A 24528-nucleotide genomic window follows, 5' to 3' on the forward strand; every position below is an offset into this window, starting at 1 on the left:
AGGCAGTTTGAAAGGGTCAGTCATACATGGAATATTCTTATTATATTAAGGGAAGAATGTGGTGGTGGTGTGGTTTATTTGCCTTTTATTCTGTAGAGACCTGCACTGATTTAGTTCAACAACAGACCTCTTAGAAAGCAAAGTAGAGCACTTACATGTAATATACACAATATCTGACCATTTAAAACAGGGAGTTATGGCTGAGTTGTCATTAAACCTGAGCTTGAACATTCACTGAGTGACTGCTGCACTGTGGGAGAGCACAGGCACTCCTGCGAAATGTACTTTTTTGTGGGATGTATTTTATTTCTTTTATAAGCAAATCTCTTCAACCTTGTTGTTTTATGTCATTCCAAATCTTTCTGATTGCCATAGAAGTTTGTTTAAAGACTCCCTGCATCTCTATAAATAATTATTGAAACAGTAATAGACATTCAAATAATATGTCAAAGTTTTAACGCAGCCTCAGTAAATATTTTGAATTTTTTACTTCAATGAGTATTTCCATTTTAACATCACTACTTTGGTTTATTAAACAAGTCCCAACTGTGTCTTTGTAGCTCTTCGGCCCTCACAGGTTGCACCTATGGGGTAGCCTCAGTCTCCTCCTTATTGATTTTTGTCTTTAACGTTGTTTTATGTCTGTCTCTCTCTGTCTAGGCGGTGCTGCAGAGTGTGGCAGCAAATTCGTCTCAGAAGGTCTTGTCTTTCACCACCACTACTCTGGAAGATATTCTCAAGTCTTTCTCTGACGTCAGTGTCATCCGTGTGGCCAGTGGATACCTGCTCATGGTGAGAACGGAGCCATTTTGTAAACAGCTCAGAGCAACCAAAGTCTAGGCTTGGATCGAAGAAGCAGAATATAGTAATTAGTTAAAAGATGGAGGGAAGATGTTTAATGATTGACTTACACATGCAACAAGTTGATTAATAAATGGCTTGCTTGTTCGCTGTTTGTGCTCAGCTGGCCTATGCGTGTCTGACCATGCTGCGGTGGGACTGTGCCAAGTCTCAGGGGGCTGTAGGGCTGGCGGGTGTCCTGCTGGTGACACTGTCTGTGGCAGCTGGCCTGGGCCTCTGCTCTCTCCTGGGCATCTCTTTCAATGCTGCCACCACACAGGTAACACACACACACACACACACACACCACTGGACAGCCACTCTTGTCTGTCAGTTAGTAAAGGTCAAGATCTGTTGATCCACACTCAAAGAAGACACTTAAAATTAGCCAGTTAGCCAATTATTTGGACATGGTCTCTCATCACTTTTCTTTCAGTGAATTGTTGTTTTGCTGGTCTGTATGTTGTGGTTATTTAATCATAAGATTATATAATCATAACATTTATGTTGTAGGCTTGTTTCTTTCATGACTACCAGGACTGGATACCTGAGTTTTGGTATCAACTAGGCTTTTTTTAACATTTAAAGTTTCTTCAAAACCCTTTTCTCACATGTTAAATGTCTCAACACAACCATTAGTACAAGAAGCTTGCCTCAATGCAATAGTCTGACATTGGCAGAATTTAAATCAGGAACTATCTGATCAGAGAATGAACAAAAGCATACAAGATTATGAATCTTACCGGACAGTCGTGCCAGTTTTTGATTGTTGAGTTTACAAACACATTTGGTTCGATACCAAAAAAGTATTGAGGTTTGATTCCCGTTGTCATCCTTTGACACCCCTTGATTATACAGGATCTGAAAAAGCAAAGCAAAATTATAACAGAAACACATCATGTAACATTCTGTACAGTAGCTAAAACAGTTGTATTGGCCGTGTTCATGAAGCTCATGAAGTTTGTGTGTGATCTACAGGTGCTTCCCTTCTTGGCTCTGGGCGTTGGAGTGGACGATGTCTTCCTCCTCGCTCATGCCTTCAGTGAGACCGGACAGAACAAGAGGATCCCATTCGAGGTGAGGCAAACATCCACACTCCCCCTGTTCCTGCTACTCTGCGGTCTTATCTCCTCCATAGAGGAATGTGTAAAAGCCTGTCTGTGCCTGTGATGTAGCATCAAACAACCCATGTGCCACACACTCTGCCCGCTTATCTAAGTAATGCTCCATATTAAATATGTTCCTTTCCTTTTTTGTGTTTGCCTTGTCATATTTTACATTTGTCTTCAAAGCTTTTGTTGTAGATTTCTAATCAGAAATCGTCTTCACACACATACAGTGGGTCTGAATTGCTTGTCAGATGTGTATAATGTAGTTTAATACAATGAAGTATTTTGTATGTTTATAGTGACCCAAATTGTAGATTGTGACAGTAGCAAAAAAATGTCCCTCCCAAGCAGATCGAGGCTGATACAGAATTAAACACAACAAAAAGAAATAAATGGTAGAAACCAAAGTTTTAAAAAGTGTAAATAAAGTGTATATTTCTGCAACGTCATGTGGGCATGTGTGTCTTTGAGTGTGTGTGTGTGTTTTTGGAGCAGGATAACTTTTCACCTCCAGAGGGGGAAAACACAGGCATGTATTTGCTTGTATTTGTTTTCCCCTCCTTCCCTCCTCTTCTAGCCCTTGTCTCTATGCCTCCCTCATCCCCCAACTTCCTTTGTGTGGCTGAGATGAAAACTAAACAGAGCTGAACCTGATCTCTCCTGTCTCACACACACACACACACGCACACACAAAGATGCACACGCCTGTAATCACTCCGTGTGTGGTCCTGCACGTCCTCAAATCTTCACACAATTGCCGCCAAACCTTCCAGGAGTGTGTGGATGCTTATCACTGCTCTGTTTATGTGTATTTACTAAAATAAATAGTAAATAAAAGTCAATCAGCAGTCATGATTTCACTAAAAATCTTTGTTTTGAGGGGCAGCATGTTATCATGTTGTTTTCTTTACCTCCATTCTTCAAAGTAGACAGGCCCAGGTGGATTATCTAAGAGCACTTCAGGGCTTCAATCACTGTCAGTCATATGTGTATTATGATAATTGTACATGATCTCAGTATTACACATTTGCCTTTGGCTAGAATCGGATCAAAAGAGTTGAGTTTCTTTGCTTTTCCTTTCATCTACCTCTCTCCCTGTCTCTTGTCAGGACCGTACGGGCGAGTGTCTGAAGAGGACAGGGGCCAGCGTGGCTCTCACCTCCATCAGTAACGTCACAGCATTCTTCATGGCAGCCCTCATCCCCATCCCGGCGCTCAGAGCCTTTTCTCTACAGGTATGTTCGGTAGTGAGTGTGTTTGTGTGTGTGTGTGTGTGTGTGTGTGTGTGTGTGTGTGTGTGTGTGTGTGTGTGTGTGTGTGTGTGTGTGTGTGTGAGAGAGAGGGAGTTTAGTCGTGTGGGGCCTCTCTCTCACTAATAGTCCTGTTCCAGTCCTCATTGGCTCCAGATTTCTCCAGGCCGTTGTTTTATTGATTTCATTCATCAAACTGAAAGTGTGTGTGTGTGTGTGAGGAGGAGTGCATGTTTTGTTAAATCCATCCAGCCCTCTCCCTCCCTCTTTGAGGTTGTTTAGTGGTGGGCCCAGTGTCTGTCCAGATTGTGGCTGAGGTCCATGTAACTGAATCCCTCATGAGTGTGTGTGAGTGTGGAGAGTTGTAGTATCTGTGTGGGAGGTTTCAAAAGCAATGGTCTAACTGTGTGTGTGTGTCTGAATCTGTGTGTGTGTGTAAGGGGGGGGGGGGGGGGGGGGGGGAGGGGGGGGCTCTGACTTCTCTAACATCTGTCAGTAATTATAGACGTCACCAGAACAGTGAAAACTGGGACAGAAAGAGACGTCTGTCAGGCTGACAAAATGCCTCCAATAACCTCTGAATTGTTAATTCATGCAAACGCTCACTCAATCACAGTGATCCGTGCTGTAAAGGGAAGACAATATCAGATTAAACCTTTGATGACTCCTGTATTACGGCTAAGGCTTTGCAGCATGTTGGACTATATATATATATGATATATATATATGGTTGAAGACTAGTATTGACTTACATATGTATTGTACTGTATACACTAATGTAGATGAGCAAAATAGTGATATCTCTCCCACTCCCCCCACCCCCCTCTTTCTTACTCCCTCTCTCTCTCACACTCACACACACACACACACACACACTCAACAGGGAGGCAAGATGTCGCCACAGTGAGTACAATATTAGCATGTGTGGATAGATGGCTTTAGTACAGCGAGTCTGTCAAACATGATCCATTTACCCCATGGGTCTAATCCATGCAGCCTCGTTTCATACACACACACACAAATACACACATTTAGAGACAGGCGCGCGCACACACACATGCACATAGTACGCATACTTTACACTTGTGGTTTTGTGACTGGTGGAGGATACCCATCTTTTATTATGGAACACACACAACCGCAATCAGCGGTGCTCATCTCTCAGCCTCGTATCAATGCAGGAGATGTGTGTTAGTGTGTGTGTTTCTTTATCAGCATTAAGCACTTCCTGTGGTCGACTTGTCCCTGGATTCATCTCTCTCTCTCTTTTTCCTCCGCTATGTCTCTCATTCGCTTTCGTCTGTTCAGTATGAACAAAAAAACAACAGGAATCTTGTCCAGATAACAACATGAAAAACACACACAAGAACACACACATTCATGCACGGAGGACAGATGTGATGATAAATCTCCCCACTGTGGGGTCAGCTAGCGGTCGCTATGTGTGTGAGTGTGAGTGGAGTCATACTGTATCTGTCTGGACGTTAGTGGACCAATTGAGAATTAATTGTTCTACTCTACTTCCAGAGGTTTCTTCTGACTTCGTCTCTTTTTCTCTCATTATTTCTCTCTCTTGTTGACTGAGCCGTGAGCTGAGGAATGAGGGAGGGCGAGGATGTGTGTGTGTGACTGTGTGTGTGTCTGGTTGGTGTTAAGGTGTGGTTTAAGTAGGAGGCTGCACAGTTTTTTAAGCTGGCGGTAGATATGTGTGTATGTGCATTTCTTGTGTGAGTGTGTAAGGGGTGTGTGTTGTCTGTACAGCCGCAGCGCCTGCTCATCACCTCAGGCCCCGCGGGCCTCTGGCTCATTGGGTGGTCTGGCACACACACAGGATTGTGTGTATGTGTGTCTGTGTGTCTGTGTGTGAGTGTGTGTGTGTGTGTGTGTGTGTGTGTAGCGGTCTGGCAACTACGCAAGATCCAGATTGTACTCTGGGCAGGGCCCCAACCTAACCCCAACCCCCACCCTCTGCTCCAGTGCACCACCTTCAAATACTTAACCACAACACTGTACTGGCTTCTATTACACACACACACACACACGCCTCGTTTTTCTCAACACACTCACTGTTTTTGTCTTGAAAGGAATTGAAAATGTGTTGAAAGGCAAATATTCCTTGACACCAGCTTATTCAGATTGTGTTATTTCAAGGTATATTTAAGGCCTCCCACTGTTTGTGTTAAGAGACAATATTTCTTTGAGGCCATACAACATCTTCTCAATCATTTTGCAATTTGAAACGTGTGCATTGATGGAGATGCAGGAATATTCATTGAGAAATACTTTTCATAACATTTTATTAGGTTTTTGAGGTTTTATCTGAAAAAAAAAAATTTAAACAAAAAAAGTTTTGTTTCCATTGGATGCTAATCTTTTTTTAATCTGAATCTGCCTTTTTGAAGCCCCAGTTGCTTTAGACTTTATCCCACCAGAACCTTCTATACTGTGTGTCTCATCACTTTTCAACACAAATGACAAAACATCAGCCCAATCATTTTCTTTGATGAAAGCAACTTTTTTCCATAAATAAAATAACCTTTTCTGTGTTTCTTGCAGGCTGCAGTGGTGGTGGTGTTTAACTTTGCCATGGTGCTGCTCATCTTCCCCGCTATCCTCAGCATGGACCTCTACCGACGAGAAGACAGACGTTTTGACATTTTCTGCTGCTTCTACAGGTGTGCACACACATGCAGACATACACAAAGAAGTTCTTTCATTTCTGACGAAGGTTATTGCTCTCCTCTTCCTTTTATGTTTTCCTCTGATCTCTGAACTGACAATGAATAACTTTAACACACAGTTATCTCTGAGATATCTTCACCGTAATCCCCCTCAGTCAAAACCTAATTACTGCTTAAGTTGTCTGTTTCTGTCTGGCTGCTTTGTTGTTTGACTGTCTGTTTATCTGTCACAGTCTTTATTAAACTTTACCAGACGGCCTGCCAGTCTGGGCATGCTTGTTGGCACAGCGATCATACAGATGTGCACACACACTATTAAATTCCCTTGTTGGGTCTCAGCTCTATATTTCATGCTGTTGGCAGAGAGAAACAGGACATTCACAATTCACAATTTTAAACAGAGTTAATCTTAAAAATTAATACATTTCTCTGCAGAGACTTTTCTAGAATACCATAACCTTGAAGGGTTTTTAGAAACCAATGCTTAACCATTTCACAAAATCTGAGGATGTAGATGTTAGAGGTTCCCCCGTTTAGTCTCTTCATTTTCTTTCACAGCAGTCCATGGCCTGATGACATTTTTCCACTGTCTTTATCTCTTCAGCCCATGTGCCAATCGCGTGATCCAGATTGAGCCTCATGCGTACCTGGATGGGGCAGACGGGAGTCGCTACAGCCCTCCCCCATCCTATCGCACCCCTCCTCCCTCATATCGCACGCCTCCCCCGAGCTACAGCAGCCCCCCTCCCTCCTACAGCAGCCATGGCTTTGCCCAGCAGACCCAGATCACAATGCAGTCCACAGTGCAGCTCAGGACAGAGTACGACCCCAGGACTCAGGCCTTCTACACCACAGCCGAGCCCAGATCCCAGATCTCTGTGCAGCCCATGAACCCAGCTCCGACTAGAAGCAACCCCAACAACGACTATTATAGCAGCAACCCCAGCGGCAGCAGTAGCAGCAGCAGCAGCAACCATGGCAATCTCAACAACAACAACACTGGGAGCCGAAGTAATGGGGCATCCAGAGGCTCTGCCACCTTCTCCCATCATCATCCTGCACCTCCTCCTGCTGCCCAGACTTCAAGTGCTAGCTCAGTTCCTCAGGGTGATGCAGCCTCATCGACTGGCCAGAGTCCAGAGAACAACAGCTCCACACGAGACCTGCTGTCCCAGTACGGAGAAGGCTCGCTGGGCCTGCGCTGTCTCGAGCCTTCCTGCTCCCGCTGGACCCTGGCCTCTTTTGCTGAGAGGCACTACGCTCCATTCCTTCTGCAGCCCACCACCAAGGTGAGTTCAGTTTCTGTGTGTGTGTGTGTGTGTGTGTGTGTGTGTGTGTGTGTGTTTGTAGAAAAGAGAGCTGGAGAAAGAGGGGGAAAAGCTTCTGTGTGAGGTAAGAGAGTGTTTGTGCTGACTCACCATGGTGATAATTTGAATGGGAGGTTTAGTCACCAGAGCGAATAGTAGGAGGAAATCTGGGGTGGAGGTTGTGGTCATGTCCTATCTGAGTCACATACAAGCATGCACACACGCACACACACAGTCTGACCTCAGTCTAGTGGGTGGCCTGTTGTTCAAAGCCATCCAGGACTGAAATCATCGAGTGGCCTGTGCTTGATATTATTAGAAAATCTTGGTCTTTTCATCAGACTGTCAAATGTTTTTCCAACAAATTGCTTCATGCACTCTTCTGATGCCTTAATCCAATACTCCCAATTATTGAATGACTTAAAGGAAAATTCTTATTTCATTATTTTATTGTTAGACTTATTTTTTTTATTTTTGGCTGTCATGGCAACTTTGCTTCAACGATAATGGGGCCAGAAACACAAGCGTTCGGACTACCAGACAGGTTGCTACAACGTAAACAAGCAGACAGTTCATCTAATGTTTATTTTGAGGTGTAAAAAAATTGATGCACTCAAAATTAGTGATGGTTGGTAACGCAGTAGGTCAAAGTAGAACCAGGAAGTCTGTAATAAACTCTGATGGATGTTTACGACATACAATTTGAATAATAATTTTACTGTTAATCTTCACCTTTTTCTTCCAAATTAGTTTGGCTAACCTTGGAGTTCGTTTAAAACCTGTACGATCATCTGCTTGTGTTCCTTGCTGGGTCAGAGATCTTTTAGCAATGTGCTTCATGCTATTTTAAATGTAGACTTTCTTTGTTCTGGCGAGTTTTGTGAGCAATTCCTCCTGTGCATCGTATGTTGCTAAAATCCCCTTTAGATTATGCATTTTGTCCATATTTCTTCACTCATTCAGTACATGTAACATGGTTTAAGTAGTAATTAGTGCAAGCTGAAGCTGTCCTGCCATCACTCTGTGCAGTGAATTCATTGATGAAGCTATATCTTCGTCCTTCTGTTTCCAGGTGGTTGTGATTGTGCTGTTCCTCTGCCTGCTCGGGGTCAGTTTATACGGGACCACCCAGGTGAGGGACGGCCTGGAGTTGACGGACATCGTGCCGAGAGAGACCAGCGAGTACGACTTCATCGGCGCCCAGTTCAAGTTCTTCTCCTTCTACAACATGTATGTGGTGACACAGCGGGCTGATTACGCTCAGAAACAGCCTCTGCTGCACCAGCTCCACCAGAGGTTCCACACTGTCCGCTACGTGCTGAAGGAGGACAACGGACAGCTGCCCCGCATGTGGCTTCACTACTTCAGGGACTGGCTGCAAGGTAAAATTAAGCTTGCTATATGATTACCATCCCCATCCCACTAAGTAGAAAACTCTCTTTGACAATAAAGTGGGTCAGATGTAGAAATATGATTTAGAGCATTAGGTCACTTACATTTTACCCTGATACTGATGTCACAGTTGATTTTGTTATTAATACCTCATTTAACATACTCGAGATAGTTTAGGCATGGGAATAATTTGCTTTCTCATGAAACAGTTTTGAGATCATAATTTTCTTCGGTGTTTTGACATGAATCTGCAGGAAACAAGATGTTGGGCAGGAGTTCAGAAGTAGGTGGGATTGCAAAATGTACACTGACAGTAGCCTGATTAAAATCACTAGTGTCTTCCATAAGTGGGTTTGATGGAGGAGGACAAAGTCGGAGGTCATATTTTTATGTTTTCAGATTGTCTGTTCGTCCGATTCTCTTGAACACGATATCTCAGGAACGCCTCGAGGGAATTTCTTCAAATTTGGCATAGACGTCCACTTGGACTCAAGGATGAACTGATAATTTGGTTGTCAAAGGTCAAAGGTCAAGGTCATGGTTGAGTCATGACACTTTTGACTCAGGTCACTGACAAACACGTTTTTGGCCACAACTCAAGAATTGATGCGGTAGTTATGACAAAATATCACACAGATGTTAAATGTGATACAACGATGAAGTGATGACATTTTTTAACACCATAACACAGGAACAGATGGGGAGATTGTGACTGTATTTCACAGTTGTTCGGAACACTGAATAGGTGACACTTTTGACTCAAAGGTCAAAGGCCATTGTGACCTCCAAAGTAGGATTTTAGCCACAATTTAAGAATGAATTGGGCAATTCCAGATTTCACACACATGTTGATTGTAACGACACAATGAGTAAACAATAACTGGCACAGTATGGGCTTCTTTTTTCCCATCCATTCTACCTTTCACTTCCTGCCTCATTATGAATTTTGAGTGTCATCATGTGACTGAAAACAACGTATTGGAGCGCGCCTAGCAGTAGAGAAAGTTGCAGATGATGTTGGAGGTGAAAACTGACACTCAAATTTACTCATCCAACTCATACTAGTACTCCTCGTGCTAGTTTTTGTAATTTTTTATTAAAATGTATTACTCGAAAATCTTATAACATAGCATATAACAAGCACTACACCACACCTTCAAGTTTGTGGGACCTTAAATTAATTTTCTATGATAGCAGGATTCACTTTGGCATTGGTTTGCTGGTTGTATACCTAGAACTGACAGCTCCTAAGAATTGTAACGTGCCACTGAACAAGAATATTATCTTCCACATGTCAACCCGATCCAAGAATGGGTTCATTTTCAATGAGGAAGCGCACTCACTGACTTGCCCCCAACGATAAAACACATTGTGTGAGTCTGTGTGAGAGCCGACTGGGAACCACACAGAGAGTGTGTGGGTGAGAGAGAGAGAAGTGTGTCTGATATTGCTCTCTGCAATGGTGGGACAAATTGGAGCCAGACAGGCCAAGGAACGAGACCCAAAACAACATCTCCCACAGACGGACCACAGCATGGGCCTTGGGGGAGAGCCGAGGGGAGGGGAGTGATACACATATGGATTAGAGAGTAGTATAGAAAAGGAGACACATGTTACTGATATACTCCCTAATGATTGCTTTGAATCAAAAGCAGCAGATTTCAAGCTTTTGAAGTCTTGTTTGGTGGTTGAGAATGGAACGGAGTTATCATATTAAATCAATCAGGCTTATTATAGGGTTAGGGTTAGGTTGCAGTGTTGTGTTATGTTGTCGTGTTCTGTGCTGGATTGTTATGTGTTGTGTTTTCTTGTGAACTGGGCTTTTATAAGTGTGCTGCAGAGGAAGAATGAAGATAACAGGGCATGTAACCTTTTCAAACATCCACATCTAACCAATCTGTCTTGTTGTGGTTTCCTGCAGGTCTCCAGCAGGCGTTTGACAAGGACTGGGAGGCCGGCCGCATCACCCTCAACAACTACAGGAATGGCTCTGATGATGGCGTCCTGGCATATAAGCTTTTAGTGCAGACAGGACGCAGGGACAAGCCCATCAACTTCAACCTGGTATGTTCAGGATTTTTAGCACACATCAGCCATTCCTTGCCATTAAAAGGGATTCAAAGTTAAGATGTGAGGAAATGTATGTCGGCTGTATTTGAATGCATGGACTGCAGTCTGAGGATAGACTTGAGAGATACTGACACCAGTGTCAAAGCTGTTTTGTCCTGTTGTATGTGCATGTTTATCTCTGTGTTTTGTTATGTGTGACTGGGGCCGGAAGAGCCACACCCGGCTTACAAACTGTCTCTCTCTATCCGTCTTTTTCTCTTTCCCTCTGTGTCTGTCTTCATCTTCTCTCTGTGATGACTTTACCGAGCCCAGGAATTTAAAGCTCTCACTGGGGCTGCAGCCTGCCTCTGAAAAACCTATTAACTCTTCATTTAAACCATTTGTCCCACTTGGTAGTTCCGTGTGTGTGTGTGTGTGTGTGTGTGTGTGTGTGTGTGTGTGATGCACTTGCATGCAGGGCACAGTGGGATGTCTCACTAGTGCTGGCAGAGCCACTAGAGGTCCATGACATTGTGTTTCCAAAAGGTTCTACCTGCACAGAGATTGGTGGAGCTGTTGACATTGCACCTCAGATGAAGTCTAAAGAAGGAAAATAAAAGCATACAACAGAAGTAGTTATCTTAATCATCTGAAAAGCTCCAGTTCAGCTATTGAAGTGAGCCCTGTCTCCAGTGTGGAACAGGAGGGGTGTTTGACATCCAACAAAGACACAAGTCAAGCTATTGAGCAGCTAATGTCTCAGAGGGAGGTCCAGAAAGGAACTTAGTGGGAGATCAAATCAAGTCTCTTCTATGTCAGCAGAAAGATGCCAACCAGCTGATAATGAGAACGAGTAAGAGAGGAAATGAGGGGAAGGATTGTATTGGTGCAGCTGAGGAAAAACATGCTCAGCTTCAACAGGGCATTGCACGCTGTTTTTAGTTTAGTACCACCTCCTAAAAAAAACATACATGGATGCATGGCAGCATTCTTTGGCAGGAAACAGTGAAAACAGAAGATAAGGGACTGGAGAGATATAAAAACAAAATTCTTGGCCAGGATTTCTGCAAACACAAAACAAGCCATGTCCTTTTTCAACACTGAAATCACTTTCCTCAAAGATAATTAACTTTGAGCTCCGCTTTGTCTTGTGTTTATTTTTATTCATAATTTGTGTCTAATTTGAGTCTGTGTTGACGTTGTGCATGTCTACAGTATGAAAGCATCTCCCCACTCTACTCTTAGCTGTTTGTTTTTGGCTGTTTCTCTTACCGATCAAGCTCCATTGCAGCAGCATACTACTCTTCCCAACCCTCCCACTAGCCGGCAGGAAGCCGAGGCAGGCCTGGTGTGCGGCCCTTTGACATCACTTCCTGTGCCTGTGAGGGAAGTGTATTTGCCGTGAGGCGTGGGGGCCGCCAGCAGAGCTGCCTGGGTTTCCCGTGACAGCTTGAAGACATACAGTTGTTGCGTATCCCGCTGTTAAATTCAATCCAGATCCTCTGGAATCCGCCCCCCCCCCCCCCCCCCCCCCTCAGTAACTCCTGCTTGCACTACCACTCTTGGTCTCTCTCCGTCTCTTCCTCCCTCCCTTTCCCTCCCTCCATGCTCCACTGCTGTGTTCTCTTTCAATGAGGGGAGCTGAAACACGTGGTTTCTTTGAGGCAGCTCTGTGTGTGCATTTGTATGTTTTGAGTGTGTGTTCTGCTTTCGTCTGTTGTGCGTGCACGTACAGCAGTAGCTGTTTTTTGTGTCTCAAAATGAGGACCAGATCTTTTCCAACCCTGGCAAATTGCAAAGCTAGATGTTTTATTTTGATATGCCACTCCATGGATCTGTGCAGAGGTGTTCTGCCTTTGATCTGTCGTTGCTAACATTTCTCTCTGTGCTGGGCGACCATTTGTTCCTTATGGCCTTGCCTGGGAGTCATATGGAAACTGGTTGTCTGTGTGTGTGTGTGTGTGTGGTTTGAAAATAAGGCAATAGAAAGATAAAGCTTTGGAGAGTGAGTATAGAAGGAGGTGGGCATGGGGCATGGAGGAGGAGGAGGAGGAGGAGGAGGAAAGTTTGAAAGTGCTAAGGAAGGCCATGCTAACACTATCAAGAGCTCTTTTCTTCTGAGGGCTGGGTTGGTCTGTGGCGCCGGGCATTCTGGGTACCCGTAGGGGTCAGGAGAAGCAAGTGTGAGCAACATTTGTACAGATGTTGTGTTATTTTTATAGCTCTACTCCATTTGCTGGGTGGCATTTCCTTCAGTGTTAACAACCAGGTTAAGTGCACACAGACGCGCTCAGGGACTCCAGCCAATTTTTTTATTGTTACGCTAACTCAAGCAATTTTTTTCTCCCAAACCCCCCCATCACAAAAAAACCCTACTCCTTTCTTCATCCACCTAACCCCATGAGTCCAGCTTCACCCCCAAAACTCTCCCAGCGTCTGTGAAGGAGGGATTTATGGTTCCTAGAAGGGAGAGTGGCGGAGCGGTGTGCAGTAATGGTTTTACCTCTCAGGGAGGTAGCAACGCTAGGCTACACTCCTCTGTTTCCACATGGGAGGGCGAGACAGCCATTCTTGTCTACCTACAGACCACAGCCGTCACAGAAAATGACGCCAACTGAAAAAGAGCTTGGGAACAATTTGCAACCAGACAGAAACACTCAGCATGGGTTTGGCCTTATTCATAGTGGGTGGATGTCAGGAGTTTAGCTGCAGGCTAACAAAGAGTGACTACTATGTTAAAAAAGTATAGCCTTTAAGCAATAGTACAGTAACCAAAATGCCAGATTAAAGCTTGTCCCATACAACAAATATCAGTATATTGGTACATTTCCCACCATTTGAGTTAAGAAGAGCCTGCAGCACATTCATCTTCTGTAGCTGCTTCTTGACAGAAAAGTGCTGCGAGGCTTCCTTCAGAAATTTATTCAGAGTGGTCAGGACGTTGGGCCTGAGGTTGGCCAGCCAATATCTACTGTATGTAAAGGGAGAAGCTGATTCAACATTTTCCATGTTTTAATGTGGCATGATAATTCTGGGAAGCTGTGATGAGAAGTACGGGAATTTTCAGAAAGGCGAGCAGTGTTTGACTTGTTGAGTTTTCTTTGGTTGGAAAGAGAGAGGGACTAATATTTGACTCTTATTTTGAAAGCTGCTCCGTTCTCTTGCACTCATGCATGTGTATAAATAAGCATTTCTGTGGTCAGCTCACCTGTAGAATGTTTTGGTTGAACATGTCCTATTTCCACAATACCCTTTCATGTCCAATGTGTACTTAACGGCCGCAATATGATTTCCTATGCAATGTCGACATCATTTTTTAACTTGATTGAACTTTTTTCCATTTGCTAATTATTCCATTTTCAAATTAGCCCAATATAAATGTGAAGGACCTAATTTATCCCTCTAAAATGCATCTGAATGACAATGTGTTTGTGTTCTAAGAGAATTCAACAGAACATAATTGTCTACATTAGTGATTATGGTACCATCGTTAATTCATCTCCTTTCTGGGTTTTGTAGTTGACTCGTCAGAGGCTTGTGGATGCAGATGGCATCATCAACCCCGGGGCTTTCTACATCTACCTAACTGCCTGGGTCAGCAACGATCCTGTGGCGTACGCCGCCTCGCAGGCCAACATTCGCCCACACCCTCCTGAGTGGCTCCACGACCGTACTGACTCCATGCCCGAGACACGCCTCAGCAGTAAGTCAACATACCATAAGTTCACAAAATATGCCAGAATTAAAAACAAGACGCCTTATAGTGTAATGGAATTGAGTTTTTCTTCGATGCAAGGAAGGAAATTTCAATAATCATTTTGTTTGCTATGACAAATTAAGCTAATTTGAAACGTTGAAGTACCTTCTACACGGTACAGTTAAACAAATTGCATTTACTAACTGCTTACTGAAATTTTAAGCCAAACTTTTGTCGGGCTCATTGGTTTCGGCTGCAACTTTTTTTTTTAACTTCCATAAGGCGGCTGCTACATGTGAGCAGTGTTTACCTCTTGTGGTTTGAATTATTGCTCCTTGTCTGCCTCTTAGCTTTAAGTGAGGTAGTAGACTTTACTGTACCACTGCGGTGTGTGTGCGTGCGTGTGTGTGTGTGTGTGTGTTAGCTCAGGTTGCAAGGCTAAGGACCAAGACACTGCTCAATGTGGTTCTTCTAATGGTGCCTGTGGTGAATGCTATAATCCTGGCTACCATGGGGCCCTAGAATTACACACACACACACACACACACACACACACACACACACACACACACATTATTAAAACTCAGTGACCCCAAACACTACACACACCCTTCTCTCATTTCCCTACCACACACACAGACTGTAACTCACATAAAAAAGTACAGTCATGTTGTTGTTTGATTCTAGTCTGTGATTTGGTACAAGTCAGGAAGTGCTCCACGGGGGAGGAAAATGATTGGATAACAAGGAGAAACTGGGTTTGGGTGGGAAACACAATTGGATAACAAGCAGGAAGTTCTTTACGGGGGGGAATATGATTGGATAAGCAGCGTGAAGCGCTTGGCTGTGCAGGAGCCCCCCGGAGCAGATCTGTGTTGGCTGAAAGCCAACTGGTGTCCTAATGGAAATTTATAGTTTAGAGATTATAATGGGCCAAACCATGTTAGCAAGTGCTCCTGTCTGACCCTGCAGGCACTGTGGAATATACACACTCTCACCAACGCCACACAAAAGATATGTATTTTTATAAGAAAAAAGATAGTTGGATAGATAAATGTGGAGTAAATCTTTTGATCTGCCACATGCAGCAATGTGTTGTTAATTACACTGCAAGCCCAAATCTGAATGGACACACTGTTTTGTCAGCACCAAATATGACTTCATAGCCGAGTGTCAGGCAGGTATGCGTGTTTATGCATCTATATTATGCTTTATGTGGCAGTGCTAAGTTTAGGGTGTGGTAATGGCGGTGATTCTGACATTGTAATTACCGTGAATCAACGTTAGCTCTGACACTCTGCTGTGTCTGGAACTGATAGGCCCTCATTAGCCAGGCTGGGCCACAGACTGGCTGGGTTTGAGTCAATGGAGCTCTGTTTCACACTGCTCCGCCCATCCCCTCCACACACACACACACACACTCACCCACAGATGTAGCTACTCTTGGAACAAGGTTGGATTAGGGAGGGAAAGCCTTGATATTCGTGGTTTGGCTGAAGAGTCTAAAATGATTTCTGCAGATACACTAAATGATCAGAACCTACTGCTAATTAATCAGAATAGACAAATATCATCTGCAGATGTCATCATAGCCATTGTTGATTTATCTGATTACTTCCTTAATGCTCCTCAGTAATCTGTTTCTCGGAATTTAAATTTCATCATCTTGCAAGGCTGTGTGGCCTCCAAGGCCTTCAATTGCTGCATGTGGTCTAATAAAAATGATGTGGTGATTACAGCTAAATAAAGTTCTGTCCTTTTTTACTTCCAAATTGACTTCCCTCTCTCTTTGTCTCTCCATCCAGTCCCGGCAGCTGAGCCGATCGAATACGCACAGTTCCCCTTCTACCTCAACGGGCTCCGGGAGACGCCGCAGTTTGTGGAGGCCATCGAGAGCGTGCGGGCAATCTGCAGCAACTACAGCCGTCAAGGCCTGCCCTCCTACCCCAACGGCTACCCTTTCCTGTTCTGGGAACAGTATGTTAGTCTGCGCCACTGGCTCCTGCTGTCTATCAGTGTCGTGCTCGCCTGCACCTTTCTGGTCTGTGCCCTCTTCCTGCTCAACCCATGGACCGCCGGCATTATAGTGAGTGAACAAACAGACAATAGAGACAATATTATACATCATACGTCTTTGATAAAGGCCAGAGAAATAGTCATATATCCATGAACTACTGCAGATGTTATGTCAGATGATTTTTGAGAAAGAAAAAAATACCTACTCAGTCTTCGCTATCTACTCTTGATAAGCGTAATATCTTGCTGATTTGATAGGTTAATGGATTACGTTACAAACAGGTCCACTCCTTAACACAGAGGGGCAGAAACGCCAACTTTCAGTTATTAAAAAAAACCTTTCTCCTTCTCCCCTGCCGTTATTTCCTGGTTTGTATGTGTGGTCCAGAAGGCATCTCGGAGAGGAGAGAGTCAGAGAGGAGAAGGGGCTGCTGTGTGTTATTGTAGCCCCAGTCACCAGTGTTTATCTTGTGCTGTTTTGTTAGGGCCAGTCTGTTTAGTCTAGTCCAACACTCCCAGACACCAATGCTGAAATAAATGGGGAGAGGACACAAAGTTGCTCAGGCAACTCGCTCCCACTCTAAACCTATATAAAGTTTGATTTTATTTCCATCCGCCACACTCCTCCTCTCCCCCTCCCCTCACAAGAGCAGTTTCCAAGGATACTCACAAACATGCATTCACATACACAGGCAAGCGCACAGACACACACTTTGAGCGCACACGCAGATATGTATATACTTGCACACGTGCAGTATGAACGTGTAAACACGCAGGTACATAATTCACACAGAAACACATACACAGTGCACTCTGGTTTTTCTCTCTGGTGGGTTGTATTTTACGACAGGCAGTGGCCTGGCCACCCAAGCCCTTAAACAGGGGAGGAGGGGACCTCATGTTCATCCTTCAGGCTTTACTAGCAAGATCAAAAGACAAGTTATGGAGAGGCGTCAAGTTTAACCATTTGCTCTGTCCGGGACCAGACCACCGCCAGCCCGACAACGTCAAACCCTCAACCTTAAGCCCTTTCAAAGCCTCTTAGCCCTGAAATCCATCTTAACCACATAAACAGAGGCCTGGTTTAAACCTTGTGTCCTGTGTTTAGATTTATACAGATGTTTCTAATCCACGTGTTATTGACTGCTGTCTAGAGAGTGATCACTTGTGATCTGGTTTTGCTTCTTCTCCGTGTTCTCGATTGACATTTTGTTTTATCTGTGGGAAAACTGTGACTTCTGTCACAGGACACCAAGAAGTATTAAGTCTTCTAAGATCTTGAAAGACTAAAATAGTCAAGTCTAGTTGCAAGAAATCAATATATCTCAATATATCTGTCCACATCACCCAAGATGCACTTGAGTATAAAGTGTAAACAAAGCCAGACACACAAATACCCCCTCGTGGACACTCACGCACATACTCCGTGCTCGCTCATAGTATATGCACGCACACACAGCTCCCTCCCCTGCCCACCTCAGCCCTCTTCAAAGGACTTGGGCCCCATGTAACCTGACACCTGTCAGCTGATAATGGCATTTACTCCCAGCTCCTGTCCCGCTCTGCACTGAAGCCTCCACACGCACACAGCAACACACACATATTTCACTCACATGTATGGTTACTACTTAACACATCTACAAGATGGAGATGCTCACACATATCGTCCTCATGTATTATTGCCCCCGTCTGTCTCTCTCGACATTCAAAGTCCAGGTCAACTGCAAATTCACACAGTACGTGCAGTGAATACTAGTTTATTATAGAACAATAAAGTAGGAGATTCTTTCCATTTATGGCCATTTGGTCCACTATGCTTACATATGTTTTTCAGCTCTGTCACCTGGGAAATGTGCATTATAATACTAGGTTGATTGGCAAGGGTTTTATTATTATCTTTTGGACTCAAACACAGAAGATAAAAATACATTTGTGACCTGAAAAAACACTTGAAACCATTTATTTTGTGCTGAGAAAAAAATCTAATCCAATTCTTTCCTCCTTTCCTTTCAGGTGTTGGTGCTTTCTCTCATGACTGTGGAGCTGTTCGGCTTCATGGGGCTGATGGGAATCAAGCTGAGTGCTGTCCCTGTGGTTATTCTCATCGCCTCTGTGGGAATTGGAGTGGAGTTCACTGTCCATGTCGCCCTGGTAGGCATACACATGAAACAATAACTGAACAATTATTCAACAATAAAAATGTTAAATAAACTCAATGATTAAAGCCTTTACTAATGTCAATAATAATTTAAAAATTGAAGTTTTTTTCTTGAATGGTTTTGGAATCAGTGATCCCCTCGAGAGGAAGACATAAGTTATGTTTTTGTTTGTGTGTGTTGTAGGCGTTCCTGACAGCCATAGGGGATCGTCACAAGCGGGCAGTGCTGGCATTGGAGCACATGTTTGCTCCGGTGCTCGATGGAGCCTTTTCCACCTTATTAGGTGTCCTAATGCTCGCTGGCTCTGAGTTCGACTTTATCGTCAGGTGAGTACAAAAATCAAACCTTATAAGAAAATACCACATTCATTTAACCGAATATATAAGTACACTGGACTGCACATTCAAAGGTTACTGTATGGTGTCTATGTGGCGTCAGTAGACCGTTGAGACCATGCCTCAACCTGTATGTCACACAGGAATCTACCTGAGACACCAATCATGCATGAAGGATCTTTGCTTTCTCCCTCCGTTCCCTCTCTCAATCTCTTTCTTGTCTTCCACCCACATCACCAGTTCCTATTCCCTTTCTGTTAACCTCATCCCTTTTCCAGCTACCAGTGACATACCTGTTTTTTTTTTCTTGATTTCTGGGGGCTTGAAACTTCATAAACAAGGCCTTTATCTTTCTCCACCCTCCTCTCCCCTTGTGTCTTGTCTTCCATCCTCCTCTTCTCCCCCTCAGTGTCTCTCATGCCTGACATGTTAGAGGAAACCAGGGGAAAGATGGAGAGTTGAAGGTCAGGAGAAGAAGGAGGTGGAGGAGGGCTAGGAGGGAGTAGATGGAGAAGCGGAGGGAAACAAAGTGAAAGAGAGTGAGGGAGAGCAGGAAAGTCCTCTGGCTTTTGTAATCTCCGTCAGCTAGTTTAACTGCACTCGCTAGACATTTATAAGCATGGGAAGGAGTAACGGTGTCGGGGGCAAGAAGGCAGTTGTGGATAGACAGGAGAAATGGAAATTAAAACCGACACACTGTGGGGGCTCTGCGTCTGTGGCTCCTGTTGTGTATGCAGGCTCTTGTAAGTGTCGGACAGAAAGGTAGCAACCAGCCGCCATACAGGCGAGGAAAATTAATGATTCTGTACATTCTCGAGCCTGGAGTATTATGAGAAGTTTCCAGTGAGCTCAGTGAATAATTTAAAGTAGCTGAGGTAGCTGTATAATTTGGTTGACCTGCTCCTTTAAGAAAAGGGAGCACTGAAGTCCATGTGATCTGCAAGCACACAAACTCTGTCATGTGCACAGGCGCTTGTGCATGCGCACCCACACAATCACGCATAGTCCCCCCTCATGTGTACACACACACACACACACACACACCAACCTGCTCCCTGACCTTGTAATCATGGGGGTCAATGATGGCCTGTCTGCCAGTGAGAGCACACACAGATACACACTCAGAGAGACACATACAAATAGACGCACGTACACACACAAACACAGGGAGGCCCATAGACCTCCTCTCCTCACCTCCAGTGGTGTGCTCTGGTTTCTAGCTCGGACCGGAGGCCTCCATTTAAAGGTTCTGCTGTTGTCAGAGCAAACAAAGCAGCGGCCCAAGACGGTGCAATAACAACAGGCCCAGCTCGTATTTTTCTGCTTGCGCCGAAAGAAATGTTTCCCTGACTTTCCCCATCAGCCCTGTGAATGTTTTCACTCTAAACAGCCCAGCGGGGCACTGAGCCTGGTATGTGGGCTGCACGCGTGCATGTGTGTGCATATATGTGTCCGAAGGTGACGTGGCATTTACCTCTCCTGGTGTATGGAAATGCTAACTGTGGTGATGACACGGTTATTTCAGTTCCACTTACAGAAACAGTTTTGATAATCTAATAAAAGTGGATGAAAGATGGCTGGGTGGGCTTTAAATACTGTATAGTGTATATATGGTGTGTGTGTGCGTGTGTGGTTAGACCAGAGAGCCAAAGGTCAAATCATAGGTACTTGCTTTCAGTGCCCATTTACTACCAAGGGCTAAAGGCAAAAATTGAACATGGACTTTGGGCAGAAGTGCCAGTATTCGCTGCCGTTGGAGTCTGTATCCAATGTACTGCCAGCTTAACACTACCACTCAGTCAGATGCAGTCATGTCCTCAGATTAATGTACCTGTAACAACACTGAATAAAAAGAACTTGTTGTGGGTTGCATGTGGGAAGTTACTTCATCTGTCTGCAGGCTAGATCTGGCTCTGCTCTGATTTTTTGACTCTGTCTCAGCCTCTCTGTTACCCTCTGAGAGTAAAACTGAAGTGAGAAAAGAGAGAGAGAGAGATTCAGATGAGGGCCTGTGATATGTAACTGCATGTGGAGGCAAGTTACAGTATATCAAGGCTCATTAGAACGCTACAGATTAGATCTTATCAATTTTATATATGATGCATTCAGGGTATTTTTTTTATAAAACTGAATGTATTATATTTTGGAATAAAACTCACATTGTCTACTTTAGTGTGGAGCAGTAGACGTGTGTGTCCATACCAGCACTCCAAAATTGTCACGAGGCATATTAAGTAAGTTTCCATCCTGTGTCACAGTCAGACACAGTGTACCAGTATTGTGAAGGTGAGGCCACCCATGCTGGGAAGACAAGAACCAGCTCTCCTCACTTGTGGTTCCTCTGGGCAATGCCCCTGCCTTCCTGCACACACACACGTACTGATATAAACACACAGATTAGTTATGAGTGTGCGTTCAGCTTGAGGCCCAGCTGCGTAGCATACCAGCGCATCTACACCTCAGTTAGCCCACACATAATCCCCCCCCCACACACACACACACACACACACAAACACACACAAACAGCATAGTCAAGAATCAGGCGAAGGGGTTCATGGTTCATCAGTGTGTCCCTGATAACCTGAGAGCTTTCACTGGAGAACCAAGCGAGGAGGAAAGCCTCCCCTAATGAAGGGAGCTGGATTGGCGAGAGAGGGATTTAGAGTGGAGATTGGGGGGTCTTACCTGATACATTGGAGATTTAATTAGACGGAGGGGATTGTGGAGTGGCCGGGAATTTCACAGGGGCTTAGCTGGAAAGAAGGGAGAGAGAAAGAAATAAAAGAGAGGGAGAGAGACCAGGGAGGGGTGGCGCTCTGAGGGTCCCCTTCTCTTCTTCCTAGACCAAATTGTTTAAATTCTATACCCTTCACTTATTTGTTTGCTTCTCCCTCTCTCTTTTTTAGAGCTGGAGAGGAGAGAGAGGCCCCTGTCCTCTTGTGCCCCCCCCCCCCCCCCCCCCCATGTTCCCCTCTCTCGCCTCTCCTCTCCTCCCCCCTTCTTACCCTCCCTTACCCCTTACCCCCCTCTCTTCACATTCCTCACTGCTTTGTTTTCTCCATGTTTGCTTATACACCACACACCCAAGAGAGAGTACCCTCGCCCCCAATACCCCCCCCCCCCTTTTTTCTTTTTTTTTTCTTTCCTCCCGTGCCTTTGAATTAACCAGCTCTGGCTAATTATGCTTCCCCTTTCTTTTCTCTCTGCGGCTTCTTTAAGACTAACCCTCTTTGGCAGGACTTAGAAACACACAAGGTACATTTCTGTTTTGCTCTTCGAAACCACAGTGCATGCCTGCCTGTCTGTGGGGGGTTTATATATATGTGTGTGTGTGTGTTTGGGGAGTGGTCGAGTGTCTTTGTGTAAGTATTATTTCGGGCATGTGTAATGGTTGATCTTGCACATGTCTCCCCTCGTCTAAACCTCTGTGGTTTGCACAGGTATTTTCTTTGTGTCTTCGCCTGCTCTGTTTCTCCTCTTGTCTGTCTGCGTTGGTCTGAACAACAAGTCTGTGTTTTTTTTCCAGTCTTGACCTTTCCCTATTTTTAAGTGGTTTATTCCCCATGTTCAACTACTTGTGTGTGTCTGTGGTGTGTTGCAGGTACTTCTTTGCAGTGTTGGCCATCCTAACAGTTCTTGGAGTACTGAATGGATTGGTCCTTCTTCCAGTATTGCTGTCATATTTTGGGCCCTATCCAGAGGTAAGATCCCAAAAAAATACAACTTCAGGAAAATGGAATCAAAGTTGACTAGACATTCAAAAGTGTTTCTTTACCCGGTGATAGACGAGTAACTCACTTTTCCCTTATCACCTTCTCTCTTCTCAGGTGTCTCCAGTCGATGGTCGTAGCCGGTTACCCACCCCGTCCCCAGAGGCCCCTCCTCACGTGGTCCACTTCTCAGTCCGTCCTCACCACACCACCGCGGCCACCACCTCTGGTGCAGCTTCAGACTCGTCGGACTCGGAGTACAGCTCTAACACCACAGTGTCCGGTATCAGCCAGGAGCTGCAGAACTACAACCTGCCCTCACACAGAAGACCAACTCGAGCAGAAGAGCAGCAGTACCACCCCCAGACCAGCAGGGGCAGAGCAGCCAGGACAGAGGAGGAAAGGAGAGCAGGATCAGGGCATAGGCGCTCAGCCAGACAGCCTGACCCTCCGTCGTATACTGTGTCTTCGGTAAGAAAATATATCCCTTTTCTGTTTCATGTATGATTCTCTAATTGCAGATTTTCTTGTTACTCACATTATAGAAATAAATATCTTATTGTCTTGCTGTACAGTCTGTCTCCTCTCAGGGTTGTGATTCTGGGCCCCAGCCTGGGGCTACTCAGCGTAACAGCAGCAGGGACCCCAAGAGCCAGTTGCACTGGCAGGGCCCGCCCCCAGCCCGCCCACGCATGGACGCTTTTGAAACTGCTACTGAGGCTGGGGGCCATTATGGCTCAAACAGCCATAGAGAACACTCAGCAGGCCACAGAGCCCGCTCTTCCCACAACTCGCAACGTAATCACCACCTCCCGCACCACCACCCAAACCCCTCCCCGTATTGCCAACCCATCACTACGGTAACAGCGTCAGCCTCCGTCACTGTCGCCGTCCACCCGGCCCCCTTGTCCAATCAGAGCCCCCCCGCTTCCTCTTACCCAGGATACACTGCAACGGACAGTTACTGCCCATCAGGGCCGGAGGAGCCAGAGCCTGCCTTCCAGGACCCACATGTGCCACTGGACACCCACACAGGGGCCAGAGGAGTCGAGGTGGAGGCCATGGAGCTCCAAGATTTGGAGTTTGAGGCAGCTGAGAGCAACAGTGGCAGACGGGCAAGCTGAGGTGTACTTTCAACTACTTCAGTAGATCCATATGTAATACAACTGTCCTTCTAGAGGAGTCTTTTTCATCACAAAGTACTGACGATACAATCTCCTTTTTGTTTCCAGGTGTGGAGAACAAAAGTACAACGGCCAAAGATGGACTCCTCTGTATTACTAAGCAGCTGACCCGGCCTGGCGCGGCCCAGCCCAGCATAGCCCAGTCCGGCTCGCCCCTGGCCCTAAGCAGCGAGAGACTCGCCAGTGTTGCCGTCATGGTGCTCATTCTTACTGTAACCCAGTCGACTATTGTCCTAGATATTTCTATCTATATTTAAAAGATGTATACATATGTAAATATGTATAAAAAAAGTAGCTATAATTTTAGGAGCTGTACAACTCCTCATGTTAACAGACTGGGGCTGCCATTTTATATTGTGTGTGTGTGTGTGTGTGTGTGTGTGTGTGTGTGTGTGTGTGTGTGTGTGTGTGTGTGTGAGTGTGTGTGTGTGTGTGTGTGTGCACGCGTGTGTGTGTGTATGAGAGAGAGATAGATCTCTGATTACTGTTCACTCATCTGTGGATCTGTGCCATTAGGAAGCTTCATCTAGACAAACATACCTGTCAGCATTCACTGTTGCTGCTCAAAATATTTTTTTAAAATAATATACATTTATAACTCTATGCAAATGTCTCTTTAAACAAAAGAAGTGATCTGTCTACGTATATGTGTGCGTGTGGGTCTGTGTGCGTGTGTGTGTGGTAGTTGTGTGTAGGGCTGTGTGATGTGAAACAGCCCCATTATTTTCTGGCTTATACATCAGATACATCCTCAGAACAGACTAACATGTACACTCATTGAAATCATGAGGGAAATTGT

General features: G+C 44.9%; 1 protein-coding gene across 1 annotated transcript in view; it reads left to right on the plus strand.

Moving 5' to 3' along the window:
• Positions 1 to 24243, plus strand: part of ptch1 (patched 1) — a 47261-nt gene extending 23018 nt beyond the window's left edge. The window contains exons 9-24 of the mRNA XM_070903776.1: positions 661 to 792; positions 965 to 1120; positions 1819 to 1917; positions 3059 to 3184; positions 5756 to 5874; positions 6485 to 7169; positions 8260 to 8569; positions 10501 to 10643; positions 14148 to 14331; positions 16131 to 16411; positions 18355 to 18492; positions 18684 to 18826; positions 22437 to 22536; positions 22663 to 23016; positions 23136 to 23670; positions 23778 to 24243. Coding sequence (XP_070759877.1) covers positions 661 to 792; positions 965 to 1120; positions 1819 to 1917; positions 3059 to 3184; positions 5756 to 5874; positions 6485 to 7169; positions 8260 to 8569; positions 10501 to 10643; positions 14148 to 14331; positions 16131 to 16411; positions 18355 to 18492; positions 18684 to 18826; positions 22437 to 22536; positions 22663 to 23016; positions 23136 to 23669 — 3504 coding nt within the window. The 3' untranslated portion in view covers position 23670; positions 23778 to 24243. The remainder of the gene's footprint in view (positions 1 to 660; positions 793 to 964; positions 1121 to 1818; positions 1918 to 3058; positions 3185 to 5755; positions 5875 to 6484; positions 7170 to 8259; positions 8570 to 10500; positions 10644 to 14147; positions 14332 to 16130; positions 16412 to 18354; positions 18493 to 18683; positions 18827 to 22436; positions 22537 to 22662; positions 23017 to 23135; positions 23671 to 23777) is intronic.
• Positions 24244 to 24528: the final 285 nt, after the last annotated feature.

The sequence above is a fragment of the Enoplosus armatus genome, chromosome 4 (genome assembly GCF_043641665.1).
Source record: "Enoplosus armatus isolate fEnoArm2 chromosome 4, fEnoArm2.hap1, whole genome shotgun sequence".
NCBI lineage: Eukaryota > Metazoa > Chordata > Actinopteri > Centrarchiformes > Enoplosidae > Enoplosus > Enoplosus armatus.